The sequence below is a fragment of the Cyclopterus lumpus genome, chromosome 12 (assembly GCF_009769545.1).
Source record: "Cyclopterus lumpus isolate fCycLum1 chromosome 12, fCycLum1.pri, whole genome shotgun sequence".
Classification (NCBI taxonomy): Eukaryota; Metazoa; Chordata; class Actinopteri; order Perciformes; family Cyclopteridae; genus Cyclopterus; species Cyclopterus lumpus.
Genome location: NC_046977.1, coordinates 8,792,714 through 8,807,683, shown reverse-complemented (window position 1 = coordinate 8,807,683; position 14,970 = coordinate 8,792,714). Strand labels below are relative to the sequence as shown.

Sequence of the window (14,970 nt, the reverse complement as noted above, 5' to 3'; positions counted from 1 at the left end):
CGAGGAGGGGCGAAGGGGAAAACATAAGTAAGAAATAACCTCCCTGCTCTTGATAAGCAAGATACACTACTCATTGCATCGCAAAGATGGGGAACCGGGGAATGGAGGATTTGATTCCTCAGGTGAACCGCATGCAGGATGCCTTCTCCGCCATCGGGCAGAACGCGAACCTGGACCTTCCCCAGATCGCCGTGGTGGGCGGCCAGAGTGCGGGCAAGAGCTCGGTGCTGGAGAACTTCGTCGGGAAGTAAGTAGCTTTTTACAGGCTGCAATGCATGTTGGTGCATCACGCAAGCGGGTGCAGTCGCTCTCATTTTACGCCTCACGCACATCTCAATCCCCATCCCCCCCTTCTCGGGCAGGTTTGAATCCACCACACGCGCATCGTGGAAACGGTCCAAATCGTTACACCTTTCACCAGTGTAATCGTGTTATCACTTCTTCTGCCACAACACCGAGGCGAGGAGATTATTTTTGCTCGGCCTACATAAATCCCCAAGTGAAGTACATCTGTTAACTGATGCATCCGGGAAACCACACATTGCTGTTAAATGACTTTATATGATAAACCACCTCTGGAAAGTCAGCTTCTAAGCTTCATAGTTTTGTCGAAAATGACACAACAGTGCACATGTTTATCATTATAAATTCAATGACGTCTGTCACAGAGGCAGGGTTAGTTTATACGCTGACTTCCTGTATAGTTAGATGCAGGCAGCTGTTTGTTTCTGTGGCAGTGCAACCGTTTGTAGTCCTCATGCTATTACATTCTGGGTGCAAATGAGTGAGTGAGTGAGTGTGTGTGTGTGTGTGTGTGTGTGTGTGTGTGTGTGTGTGTGTGTGTGTGTGTGTGTGTGTGTGTGTGTGTGTGTGTGTGTGTGTGTGTGTGTGTGTGTGTGTGTGTGTGTGTGTGTGTGTGTGTGTGTGTGTGGAGAGAGGTTTCAGTCTTGCAAACATGCACATTTTTCAGCTGCTGCTGCTGATGATACAAAACAAAGGAAACACAGTTGATCTGTTTTGCTGCAGTATATGACCTTGCAGAGATAGAAAGAGAGAGATAGGGAGAGAGTCCACCTGAGCTTTGAGCCCTTCCAGCTCAGCTCATCCATCTGTCTGCCAGTGCTTACGCTAGTGAAGCTTACTGAATGCATGCAACAACATGGGTGGCACTGGCTAACTGTTTGTCAGCCCGGTAGCTTGTGTTTCACTTCATCTGACGATTTTTTTTATGGTTTCATAGATTTTAAATCTCTTGGATGCACCGAGTGTGTGATTCAGCAGTATTTCCTGCTGAAGCAAGGTCAGGTTGTATCCGTACTGTGGCTCCAAGCCAGCTCTGTCGCACTAAACAAGGCCTGCTATTACACGACAAATGTAATACATCCGACAGAGAGGGATCCATCTGTGCAGCAGCTGTTTTTTTGCCTTCAATCTATTCTCTTACATTTATTTGACAGTAGAGTAAAATAGTTCACCTCATGGCCACAGTGATAATTCACATTTTAACAGGTAGCAAGTGAGGCATGCCCACTGTTTACAAGTCATGCCTGTGGAAGACATATCACTTGTGGGAATTTGAAGAATACTCCACAGATTTAGTATTGCACTCACAATGGACAGTTAAAAAAAGATAATGAAAATTGAGGCAGAAGCACCACATTTGTTTTGTTTTTATTACACAATTTATTCTTCTTCAAAACCCACAGAGGTCTGGAAAGGTCACTTCCTTCTAACTCTGCACCTTCTAGACTTTTTCATTTTCAAACGGTTTTCAGCTCTCATCGATGCCTCAAGTGACTTCCCTGAAGGCAATTGATCAGATATTAGACATCTCACTCTCAAGCTACAATAGGCGTCATACAATACAGTAGCCTATACCCCCGAAAACCTGCAACACACTTTGATGTGTCAAATTGGTGGAGTTCCCCTTTAATCTAAAGATGATTACGCTTAAATATCAGAAATACACACTGGAACTTATAAAACAAACTAAACTTAAGTGTTCTTAACATTTGTAGCTATTGTACGGTACTTAGTTTTAAACATATCCTAAATCAACAAATATTTTCACAAGTGTAATTTCAAAAACAGTGCTTTGACGGCATTTTCACATTACAATTGTCAATTGTTTTTTTGACGAGGCCTTTTTTCAACATCAGTTAAATAAAACAACAGTTTCGAGTAAACACTGATGAAGCAATCTCTTAAGGAAGGACACATTTTACTGTACTCACCCAGCTGTAGTCATGGAAACAGCTTGTGCCTAATTACGTTGCCTTACCCAAGGGATGCAGTGGTTTACACGACCGTTACAGGAAGTAGCGAAGGAAAAACTGAAATATTACGACAAGGACATTTAACAGTAATACAGATGTCAAATGGTTTGTTTGTACGTGTCAGTAAAACCAGGCAGCGTTTGTGTGTGTTCATGTTTGTGCTTTCCTGGTCCAGCTGCAGTGACGTCAATCAGGTCTCCCCATCCTCATGCTCCTCCAGTGGCCCACTGTCTTTGTGTTATCTTTCCTAAACCAACATACACACGCAAAACCCGTTTGTATTGTGTGTTTACATGTCACACTGCTTCTTTTCTGCATCTCCATCTTCCCCTCTCTGTCTCTTATTCAGAAATTCACATCGACGCCTCTCCGAAAGCCATTTGAAGAAATCTTTCTACTTGAACAGTAATTCTTTTTTTTTACTGTTATTGAACGGCTTCCTGTTTAATCCTTTTTACATTTAATACAAAACAAACAGCATTGTTCTCCTTCTGTTTACGATCACTGCTTACTATTAGCACAGACAATCAATACCAAGAAGACTTCTAAATGGCACAGAGACATTAGCTGATATGGAATTTAGCCAAAGAGCAACTTTAGAATTGATATAAACATTGTTAAAAGCAGTTTCCTTATTATTTATGATTTTTTTCCTCTCTGCTGGATTAGATCTTGATGCATGCCTGGCATGTGTGACACAGGGACAAGGACAGTAGGCCTCTTATTAGACTGCTGTTGAGATATGCTGGGTTTATAGTATTAGAGTATATCTATGGAAACTAATCAAATTGATCTATTCCGTCAGGGTTTTTGATCCTGCTTTCATAATTTTCCTTACAGAGAGTCTACTGTCTAAAGCCCACTTGTTGACATTGCTCACATCTCTGTTTATCACCTCAGTCCAATCTCCCCTTCTCAGCCTTTTCTGTCTCAGTCAGTTTAAATACACCTCAAAGGTGCTTTGTTGCTTTAAAGTATAAAAGTGCTCAAGTCAAGGCCTCAAAGTTAAACTAAAAGTACAGAGACACAGACACACAGTTATCAAGCAATTTATCTCAAAGGCTGCTTTCTGAAGCAATATTTTCTGTCTTGATTCATTGTTTTCATTCATGCATTTTTCTGTCTGTCATGTGTCATGTTGAGCTGCCTTTGGGGACTGCTCTTATTTTATTTCTTCTTCAATGAATAGCATTCAGCATTTTAGAATAAAGTATGATATATGTTTATTTATTTTTGGAGCGGTTGGTTATCTTTTTAGGGCTGCAACTAATAATTTAGTGCAGACAGACAAAGAGTCAAAACAGTACAAAACAGCCAAAGATATTGCACATGATCATTCTTTTTGGATCGACTTATCAGATAGATAGATCACCAGATCTGTTATACCTGTACACACAGTTCAAGCATCCCTCTACGTCCATCTTCTGGTGGTGTCCCATCAGCCTGCCTGTGATTTAACAGTGAAGAAGATATTTCACTAATCTGAAACTGAGCACAACCCCAAGTTTCCCATCCTGCATCTGTCACCAGTCAGTTGTTTCGCCTCCCATGAGTCTAATTAGCACAAACAAAGCTGTACTGGTCTCCAGTGCCCAACACAGTCCATGTCAGCTGGATGAAACCTGTTTGTGCAGGTGGAGGTGGGAATGTCTGACCACATGTTGACAAAATTCAACATCCTAAACAGTGTGACATTTATTCTTTTGGGGTTTTGCAGTTCTAGAGTAAATATCTTTGTAGTAGCTTTTGTACAATAATGTCTTCATATTTTACTTATACTATATGTTTGTATCCAGCTGTATTCATTTATGTTGCAATATCATAATTCTGAAAATGGGTCAGAAGCATTTCAGTCAGTTAGTTAGTTTTCTTTTACATATTTGTACTGAAAATGTTGTATTTTATTGATCAGATTGAGTTGATGACATAAACAATAGATAGGTACAAAGAAAGGCCCTCACAGAAAACACATGCAGATGAGTGTAAGAGTTTTCTATCTCTACAACATGCAGCAGGATGTTTACAGAAACAAAGTGTACGTTCTCAACAGCATGGTAACAAAATAAAATCACTTTCAGCACCATGGACAGCTCTCTGAAAAACAGCTGATACTAAATCAGCACTACAGCTGCTTCCGCCTAAAATACAACAAATACTGAACATACATAGATGATCACTTTCCAGTTGTTTTCCTTGTATGATATCCACATCATGATGGAGTCAAGGGTACCCCAGTTTATTGTCACCAAGGTGGATTATCGAAGCAACCAAAACAGCTTTTTGTCGATGCACACCTGATTGGAGGATGGCCTCATTTTTAGCACAAATCAATTTATGGTTGTTCAAGTCCCTTAAAACGGTGCTGGAGAAGAGCACTTTTTTTGCAATGATTACTTTGATGGATGTAGGGGTCAAAAACTGATAGTGGAACAAGAATAAATTAGTAAATTTACAAACTATATGAGGTTCACCTGGGATGGACTCAAACCCAGGAGGAGGAGGATGCTATTCAGCTTAGCCGACTGAAGCACTTTTATCATCAGTGAAGGCTGCTGGCACACACACCAGGAACATAAAACTACAACACAGACGATTTCATCTCCCTGCTGCCATCACTATTCCAATCCTCACGCAGAGATTAAGTTAATGATATATAGCTGGTTTCATGTATTGCATAACACAGAGAAGGCCGGAAGCATTATGATGAGTAGCAGCAGCTTCACTCATGTGAACGACAAGAGCAGTAAAGTGCTCCATTGAAATCCTGGAAAAGTACCATAGAGAAATCTGGTCGTAATAATAGGGAAAAAGAGAGACACTGTTTATTTGGTGCATCTCCAATTAATTTTGTAAAGGTTGGCGTACAATTTACATTCAATTGTATGATAACAATCATTTATCTTTGGCTCTAGGATTGACTGGCAACTGCAAATGGATGGAGGGATTTATCTTTATCTAGTTTCTTAGTCTTTTAGCAGCTCTTGCACGGAAATACTCTGGAAATTAAAAACTATTTAACTAATATCTAATTTTCTGGTTTAAAAAAATTAATTAAATAATCCGTCGGCAAACAAATACATGTTGTAAGAGCCAAATGTGGTAATGAAAATGTAACTATATATGTACACTGGGTGGCGCTGTTCTGTGGTCCTGTGCTTGCCTCTATAATCAATCAGATCATGATTGGATGTGTGTTGCACCCCGGAAAGGGCAAACGGTTTTGACCTCTCTGGGGTTGCGAGTGTTAGCTGTCTCCACCAATATCTCGGCATACCTCAGCAAAGAGAATAAACACAATATATTCATACATAATCAAATGTGTCCCTGGATGGTGGAGGCTGAAAAAGAGTGCGTCAGTCAGATCAATCCGAGGGAAAAACACCTCAGAAGCCGAAATACTAGACTTTAACACATGTTGTGAAATGGGTACTCTCAACAGTCCCTACACATTGCATCTATTTGTCCTATGATTGATGTTAGGGCTGCAACAGGGCTGTAATATATTAATAATCTATTAATCTGACAATTATTCTCTCGATTGATTGATTAATCATTTGGTCTAATGTCAAATAATAGTAAAAAAAGACCCTCCACAGTTTGCGTAAAGCCTAATGTGACCTTAATTAAGTCCTTGTTTTGTCTGACCAACACTCAAAAAATCAAAGACATTAAGTTTCCCATCATGTAAGACAAATATAAGTGGCAGATCCTCACAATTAAGCTGTAAATGGGTAGATTGGAAGTTTAGCTCCGATTAGTACCAAATTTATGTTTATGTTTATGGGCACAGTAAGATTGAGAAAGCAGTGAGATGAGAGGAGACCATTTGTCCTGATACAGAGGATTATCTGTAATCTCTCTTTGGGCTGCAGTTTACTTGCAACACATCCTCCCATTGGCTCTGGTCTAATCTGGATGTCCACCATCCAGCAACCAACCGTTTCATTGGATATACAACTGCAGCTGACAGCAATGTGTGGTTGTAAACTTCATCCCCAAAAAGAAGTCTCATCTATCTAAGACCCAAACACCGCTGGGATGGAAAGTCGCCTTTCTGTGCTGGTTCACTAATGTCAGAGCTGTTATTGCTGCGTGCAATAGAGCAGGATTAGATGAGGCCCAATGTCTGACTGTGTCTGGGAATCGTCCGTGAAGTGACACACATGAAGAGACCGACAGAGCAGCGTGTCGAGTTGTTAGACTTATTATTATAAACGGGGCAAACCTAAACAGTTTACATCCCACTCTTTAAAGAAGCACGTAAAGCCTGTTTTATATGTGACGCCCTTTTGTACTGATTAAAACTGTGAACTCTTGAGTTAATAGGTCATCGCTGTGTGGGCACTGTGTGTTGTTTGTACACCACTAAATGTGTACAGTTCATAACAAAGAGGCAAATCATCATTGATGATATACAATTACACAATTTCTGTCAAGTTGTCCTGCTTATTGATTTGCAAAATAACCAAAAATGACCCAATACATCTGAAAATTTAAAGGATATTTGTGACAATATTAACACTGTGGCAAAATTGTATATATTATCACATCAACCAACCATAACTGACCCAGACAGACAGAGGCACATTTAGATCCATCAAACTGAAGATCTTACTGGATGTAATCATACAATGAAGTGGGTAAAAGTTGTTTCTGTTGGAAGTGAAGTGCTCTTAGACAGACACTGACTACTGTGTGCACTTATACTGTATATAAGTGCTCGTTGAAGGTATCTTGATGTCGCCCTAAAATCTCTCTTAGATTCTCCGTTGCCGTCTATCATCAATCCTTCCGTTTCAAAGAATATCTTCAGTTCTCCTTGTCTGGCCGGTTGGCTTTCCTTATGTCTCTCCTCTGTTCGTGGGGGTTCTCTTCTTCTCTTTTGGCAGTCACACACGTGTGAGTGTTTTCATTCCTCACCTCACAGTGGGGGGATGAAAACACAGGCGGGTGCGGGCGGAGGCACTCTCACCCTCTCGGCAGGATTAGGTAAATGATAAGTGAATAGAGAGTCTGTTTCTCTAGTATTGTGGCAGTGTACACGATCTACATGCATGTGTGTGTGTGTGTGTGTGTGTTTGCAAAAAGCTGATTTTGGCCATGGCTTCTCCTCTCATTTGGAGAAATCTTTTGAGAGCAGTTTTAAGTGAAGATGAGGGGGAGTGAAGTGAGAGTAAGACCTGCCGTCAACACCATCTGTCTTCTCTAAAAGGCATCCAAGTGGGAGAGGGGGACAGCCACATACACACAAACGTACTTCCACTGGTAGCCAGGTAGACCAGCAGATGGACAGACACACACGAGAGAGAGAGAGCAGGTTTCCTTTGTTGTAAAAGGCTGCTTTATAACAACAAACATTGAAACAATGGTGGAGCTCCCTATTGGTGCTGTGGTCAGTGTCGTGGTTGTGGAGGGTTAGCAAACAGTAGCTGGGATGTCTTTTCAGGCCTATACTGACAGAGTTAAAACTTGTTTTTCATATTGTCTACATGTATTCAGTGACACACTGCAGGTTGGGAAAGAATTAGGAAATCTGCAGAACTCAGCAACCTCGCTGTTTTATGAGGTTATAAATTGCTCCTACATGTATAGTCCAATCAATTTAATAATAATTGTGTTATTTTTTTATTTGAATACCTACGAACTTCATCCTATGTTGTGTTTTAAAGAACAAGGTTTTCTCTCCCAGTATCGATCTCCTGATATCTAGTACTGATCCGATACCAGTGCCCTCTTTGTACCCAATACCGTGTAAAACATCAAATATTTTTTTAATTATACTTACTCTATACAGTGTGTTATTTAGTGAGCTTTAGAGGTGCTTGTAGGTGGACTAGTTACATTTGGACAGAACCAGGCTAGCCGTTTCCGTCATGCTAAGCTAAGCTAACCTGCTACTCGCTCTAGCTTAATATTTGTCACGATATCGATCTCTTTATCTTATTTTTTAGCAGAGTAAGAATTTTCCCAAAATGTAGAACTATTCCTTTGAGCAGAGTGTATGTATTGTACTTCCAAAATATCACTGTATACGCTCAGAAAGATTGCACACAGAAAATATATATGATATTTAGTACAGGGACAGAGTGACAAATATGATCCTCATGTTGAACATCTAATTGCTGAATTAGCTTTTTCTGGTTCAGGTCACAGTTTTGAGCAAAAGCAGTTTCAAACTGCCTCAGGCTTTGCTTCAGGTTCAAACAGAGGCCCCGTTGTATTCTTAATTATGTCAATCAAGTCAAGCTAACAAATTGCTTGTATGCAATGTTAGATTGAAAACTACAGTATGTGTCTCCAACATCTCCTTGTTATTGCTACACACACACACACACACACACACACACACACACACACACGCACACGCACGCGCACACATCAATGTTGCATAAGCAGCTTAACACCCCCAAGGAAAACAAATTTCTTTAAAAAACAAAAACAACACAAACACATCTGCATTGACAAACAGAGACACACTTTACACCTCAGACACACCAGGATAGTGTTATGAGGTCAGGCGTAAGATGGTCAGAACTTGCAAGAATAACGAGACAGGAAATACTTATTTCTAAATAACTGTTTTAATTGTTGTCATTTTCAGTAATTCAGCTTTCAAAAAATGAAATAGACCTGTCACATTTTAATCTGCAATGTCGTTTATCAGCTTTGTAGCGTTTCTACTTGTCTTTATATTTGCCTGTCAACCCTGAGAGCTTTTCAACTGTGAATAGTCACATCATCATCCATCAACATCTATCTGAATGCAATTTAATTATGATAATCAAAATGTATTCATAGAGCAAAAAATATATAATTTTTCAAGTGCAACCAAATATTTATTTTCAGTTTCGCTATTTGATAGTGACAGAAAAATCAGGGTTAATCCAGGAAAACCTTTTGATATTTTTTTCATTTTCCCTCACTGTCATATGTACCACCATGAAAAAACCCTGCAGTACATCAAACGTTAATTTAGCCTGGTGGGACCTCAGCTGTTCTGTGAGGATTCAATGGATTTCAGCATTGTGCTATTCACACAAACACCCACACATTTACAGTTGAGTGTTGTCTGTACTTTGCACCTAAGTCCAGTCTTCCCAAAGCCTCAGGAGTCACTGACACTGACTGACGCCGTTGTCTTTTTGTCATTTGGTGATTTAAAATGTTGTCCCTTCCACATTGTTGTTTACTGACCATCTTCCTTGCTTTTTGTCTCACAGGGATTTCCTTCCTCGTGGTTCTGGCATTGTGACTCGTCGGCCTTTGGTTTTGCAGCTGATGAACTGTCCCACAGGTAAAAACATCTTACCCAGAAACATTTATGGAGATTTTCGACATTCAACATTCAGCAGAACCCTTTTCCTCTTCAAATAATTACCATTGTCTATTCCTGGAAGAGACAACAGTAAAGACACATCTTTTAGCTCCTTCAGGCACCCTCTTCCCTCTGGACTAAACCATCATGTTTTTTGTTTTGTTTTCTACAGTATTAAAATAATCCAGTGATAGTTGTCTATAAATCCGTTGGGTACATTGCAAACAGAAATTGCTGACTATCAGCATACTTCTGGTGCCACACAACTAGAGGCTAATACAACAGGGCCACATCTAACTGCCTGTGTGTGTGTTTGTAAGTAAGAATATCTGCATTATTTTCCAGGTGAAAAGGTTAACAAATATATATATATATATATATATTGTTTTACCATCACTTCCAGAATATGCTGAGTTCCTTCACTGTAAGGGCAAAAAGTTCGTAGATTTTGACGAGGTCCGGCAGGAGATCGAGGCAGAGACCGACCGCGTCACCGGGGCCAACAAGGGCATCTCGTCTGTGCCCATCAACCTGCGTGTCTACTCCCCTAATGGTGAGACAGACCAAACTCTATTTCTACACAGATACTAGTTTGGGGCGACTTGTTCTGCATGTCTCACAGCAACAATGTTTTTATTCTGAGAAGCTCTCTTCAGTTTGCTTGGTTTTCTCCTTGTTCTTCTCTCAGTGCTGAACCTGACCCTGGTGGACCTGCCGGGGATGACCAAAGTGCCGGTGGGTGACCAGCCTGCGGACATCGAGGCCCAGATTAGAGAAATGCTGATGCAGTTTGTCACCAAGGAGAACTGCCTGATGCTGGCCGTCTCCCCGGCCAACTCTGATCTGGCCAACTCTGATGCTTTAAAGATTGCCAAAGAGGTCGACCCTCAGGGTGAGTACACACAAACACACACACACACACACACACACACACACACACACACACACACACACACACACACACACACACACACACACTTTTTATGTTACTACTACTTCTTTGATTAAACTTGTAGTGCAGGACTTTTTCTTGTGCTGAAATATGTTTATATTGTGATATTTCTCCTTAACTTCTTAACTAAATTATCTAAATATGCTGATGATAATGACAGCAGAAAGTCTCTACATCTTCGGTCGCAAACTAAAAACACATCTTTTTCGACTATACCTTGAATAGGGAAGGTAGCGCCGTGGTAGCACTTTACTAGCACTTAAATGGCTCTCACTGATATCACTTTGTAGTTTAACTTTATTGAAGAAATTGTACTTTCTTGATTCTTGTTATTCTGAGTTGTACTCATGGTTTAATGCACTTATTGTAAGTCGCTTTGGATAAAAGAGTCAGCTAAATGACATTTAATGTAATGTAATGTAATAATAATACGACAAGCATCAGCGTTTGTGGGTGTTTTGCGCATCATATATTTGCAGCTTTAGAAATGATTTTCTGTTTAGTTTTCAGTTCCATTCTCAGGATTGATCATCATGGTGGTGTGTGTGTGTGTGTGCATATAGGTATGAGGACCATCGGTGTGATCACCAAGTTGGACCTGATGGACGAGGGCACCGATGCTAAGGACATCCTGGAGAATAAGCTGCTCCCGCTCAGGAGGGGTGAGCCCACACACCCTGACACACTCCTACAGGGGCCTCGCTATGACACACTGTTTCCCCCTTGTGGTAGTGAGGCGATCGTACTCAAAGATGTTTAATGCAGCCAAACACTGAAAAAAACAATACAGAAAAAGGACGGAGTGAAGGAAGGAAAAGTGTGTGTGATTAAACTGTCCTGAGTAAGAAATCAAAAGACAGACAACAAGGTGGAAGAGTTGAAGAGCAGAAGCAGCAACCGAGGCAAAGAGAAAATCACTGTGTTGGAAAAGAGCGTGCGTGTATGTTGCCAGCTGCCCTTTAATGCAATGTGCTGATGTGGTATTTTTCTTTTCCATTTGCACTTGGTTAAGACCCAGGCATGTGCTTTTAAATATTTTCCATGTCCTTTGTTTTTTCTATGTCCCCCTCCTTCATTGTACTCCTCGTCTCTCTCTGTCTAATCCTCTCTGTCCACATTTACAAGGCTGCTGGCTCGCAGTTGCTGTAGTTATAGAGCATGAAACAGCCTTTAACCGAGTGATGCATGAGAAAACTTAACGGGAGGTGAAATAGGGTCTGTGTTACCTGAACTCTCCTAGTTCTCTCTAAAAACCTGGACACACACATGCATACATTTAATCATCCACCTTCCCCTCCGTTCTCTCCTCTATTCATCCTTTATCTATATTCTTTTTTTTGTATCCCATGTCTGAAATGTGGTTTTCCTTAGCTAAGCATTCTCAAACACAATTTTAAAAGGTTTGGTGCTAGAGGGGATGTTCATTTTAGGTTTGGCTGTTCAAACTCAGTTCATATGTAGAAAATGAAAAAGATTTTGGCACAATCCCAGATTGCCCTAATGCAAGACTATGCTATCTTCCAGTCAAGCCACAAGTATTGAATCTGTTCCAGTCTGCTTTCAAAAATCCCAAGAAATTAAGAAAAAGAGCTAGATCTAGTTTTTAGACGTTCAGACCGTGTTATAAATGTTTGTGTGACTCTTGTCTGTCCAGGTTACATCGGTGTGGTGAACAGGAGCCAGAAGGACATAGATGGCAGGAAGGACATCAATGCTGCTATGGCCGCTGAGAGGAAGTTCTTCCTCTCCCACCCTGGATATAGACACCTGGCCGACCGTATGGGCACTCCCTACCTGCAGAAAATGCTCAATCAGGTGTGTCAAAGAGCAAGAAGAGTGTCAGTCACAGGCAACTGTAGCATGTCCATTAATAGGAGCTGTATCTCCAGCAATCTAATTAAAAAATTCCCCATATTCACAGTGATCTAACTCTGACCTTTGACCTGCACAGCAACTGACCAACCACATCCGGGACACCCTGCCTAGTCTGCGGGCCAAGCTTCAGAGTCAGCTTCTCTCCATCGAGAAGGAGGTGGAGCAATACAAGAACTTCCGACCCGACGATCCGTCTCGCAAGACCAAGGCTCTGCTCCAGTGAGTAGAGACAGGAGAAGAATGTGAGATAGAAACAGACAAGTAGCTTTATTGATATCTCTGCCTCTCTGCAGGATGGTGCAGCAGTTCTCTGTGGACTTTGAGAAATGTATAGAGGGCTCCGGGGACCAGATTGACACAGCTGAGCTGTCAGGTGGTGCTAGGATCAATCGCATCTTCCATGAACGCTTCCCCTTTGAACTGGTCAAGGTGTGTGTGTGTGTGTGTGTGTGTGTGTGTGTTTGTTATTTTTGTGAGACTGTATGGAAATGATCAGGGAAAGACTGGGGGATGAAGCTTAAAGCAAGACTGTTCCCTGTTGCATCAATATTTTCTTTTTGGATGCTACACCTCAAAATATAGTACAAACCACAAGAAGTAATGGAAGGGATTGACTAAATCTTTTTGCAATAAAAAACACGTCAGTGTAGCTGGAAATATTTATGCACAACAGATTATGAAGCCCAGAAACCCTTTAAAACATTCATGGTACTTGTGGGAACTTGTCATTCTCATTCTTTTGTTTTCTATTTGTGTGGCATTATAGCTAGTGTAGTCAGCAGAAAATGTTATCCCTCCGCCACATCCTCTCTGTTCACATCATCTTTACCCCGATCCTGCCCTCCCCTCATCCACCTCCATCAACTTCTCTCTCTCTCTCTAACCCTTTTACCTCAACCCCCGTTTTACATGTTCGATTCTTTTTCACATTCTCTCTCAGTCGGCACCTTACTGTCTCTTCCTTTCCCTACCTCCTTTCATCCCTCTCCCCGTCCTCTTTCGTCTTCCCTCTGAGGATATAAATCGTACTTCTTGTGACTGAGGCCTCAGAATAATTCCCTGTTGGTTTCCCACTGAGAGAACAGAGCAGGTTGCTTCCAAACCAGAAGCTTGACTCATAACATTATTATGTTTTATATGTTTTGAATACATGCTTTTAAGGAAATATGAAACTTTGTTGGGGAAAGTGGGGATAAATCAGGTACTTTAAATATTGAATAAAAACAGAGCCGGTAAGAATATAGTAGATCGGCTTATATATCCAATGATACAGTATATTCAACAGAATGTAAATCTGTGGGGGAGGAAGTGTGTTCAGGGTTTGCAAAATAAAAAAAGAAGAGTATATGTGTTCTAATGGTTCTTAACAATGTATTGTGACTTGTTATTAGCTAACACAGTGTTTGAAAATAAAGAATGGAATAATTAAATTAAATATATAATGTATACTAATATACTTAATCCTCCATGTGGCCTCTGTTTTGTTTGCAGATGGAGTTTGATGAGAAAGAGCTCCGCAAGGAGATCAGCTACGCCATCAAGAACATTCATGGAATCAGGCATGTCCACCCTTCAACTCACCCCTCCACCCCTGCTTCTCTCCCTCTTTACTTCACATCTCTCTCTCTCTCTCTCTCTCTCTCTCCATCTCCATCTCCGTCACCTCTGCTAGCCAGACTGCATCTAACTGACTTTGCTTATCTAATCACAAAGACCTCTGTACACTTCGAGAAGATTTGTGATGAGATAGGTTGCACCGTATTTTTCTTTGTGGCCTTTCCATTTTATTTTGGTTTGTTTTTCCATTGTTGCTGGTGTGTGCATAGGCTTTTTTAAAATGATCATCTAACAAGACAAAAAACATCAGGAAAAAAATAATTTCAATTTGGTGCCAAAATGTTTTTAAAATAGTGTTTGGTCATAACAGGATGTAGTGAGAAGCAAGATATATTGGCTTTATGGGTGGTCATGTGTCTGTGGGAGACAAGTATGTGTGGAATGTATAAAGAGCTTGTTTCAGTATCAGCGTAGACAATAGTGAGGATGTTAATAGGTAGTAATAAATGTAATGTTTGGAGGTTTGGCTGTTACCAGTGGATCATAAATCTAAATTTGGTTGCTTGAATTTTAATAAAAGTAAACCATTTTTTTTGTTAAAGGCCATATTCATATCCAGACATTTGCTGACATTTTGGATTTTGATGGCACATTCATGTTATTTAAATGACTTGGGCCCAGTTCCACCCCAACGTTTCCAGGCTGTCCTTGTGGTGAGTTGTCAGGGAGGCATTTTCGGTTGCAATAGTATTTTGGGAACCTGAGTCCTTGTGCCACTTACAATAACAGATCTTAAACAAAACAATAATTCACTATTTTAAGTCACTGCATAAATATGGTATTTGCAGGACTGTCCAAAAGAAATGTTGACAATGAGATCCTGAATCCCAAAACATGTTGTCCCCCATGGAAATTAATTGAATACATTACATTTTCTTTATCAAATGAGACCGCGCTCATCCTCTTGATGGACAACACACCGACTCGTCTGCAGA

At 40.7% G+C, this 14,970-nt stretch overlaps 1 protein-coding gene across 2 annotated transcripts in view; it reads left to right on the top strand.

The window, feature by feature from the left end:
• Nucleotides 1-86: 86 nt before the first annotated feature.
• Nucleotides 87-14,970, top strand: part of dnm1a (dynamin 1a) — a 43,905-nt gene continuing 29,021 nt past the window's right edge. For both annotated transcript variants that reach the window (XM_034546679.1, XM_034546678.1), the window contains exons 1-9: nucleotides 87-247; nucleotides 9,497-9,570; nucleotides 9,995-10,144; nucleotides 10,280-10,483; nucleotides 11,107-11,205; nucleotides 12,198-12,358; nucleotides 12,495-12,637; nucleotides 12,712-12,847; nucleotides 13,910-13,977. In XM_034546679.1, coding sequence (XP_034402570.1) covers nucleotides 87-247; nucleotides 9,497-9,570; nucleotides 9,995-10,144; nucleotides 10,280-10,483; nucleotides 11,107-11,205; nucleotides 12,198-12,358; nucleotides 12,495-12,637; nucleotides 12,712-12,847; nucleotides 13,910-13,977 — 1,196 coding nt within the window. The remainder of the gene's footprint in view (nucleotides 248-9,496; nucleotides 9,571-9,994; nucleotides 10,145-10,279; nucleotides 10,484-11,106; nucleotides 11,206-12,197; nucleotides 12,359-12,494; nucleotides 12,638-12,711; nucleotides 12,848-13,909; nucleotides 13,978-14,970) is intronic.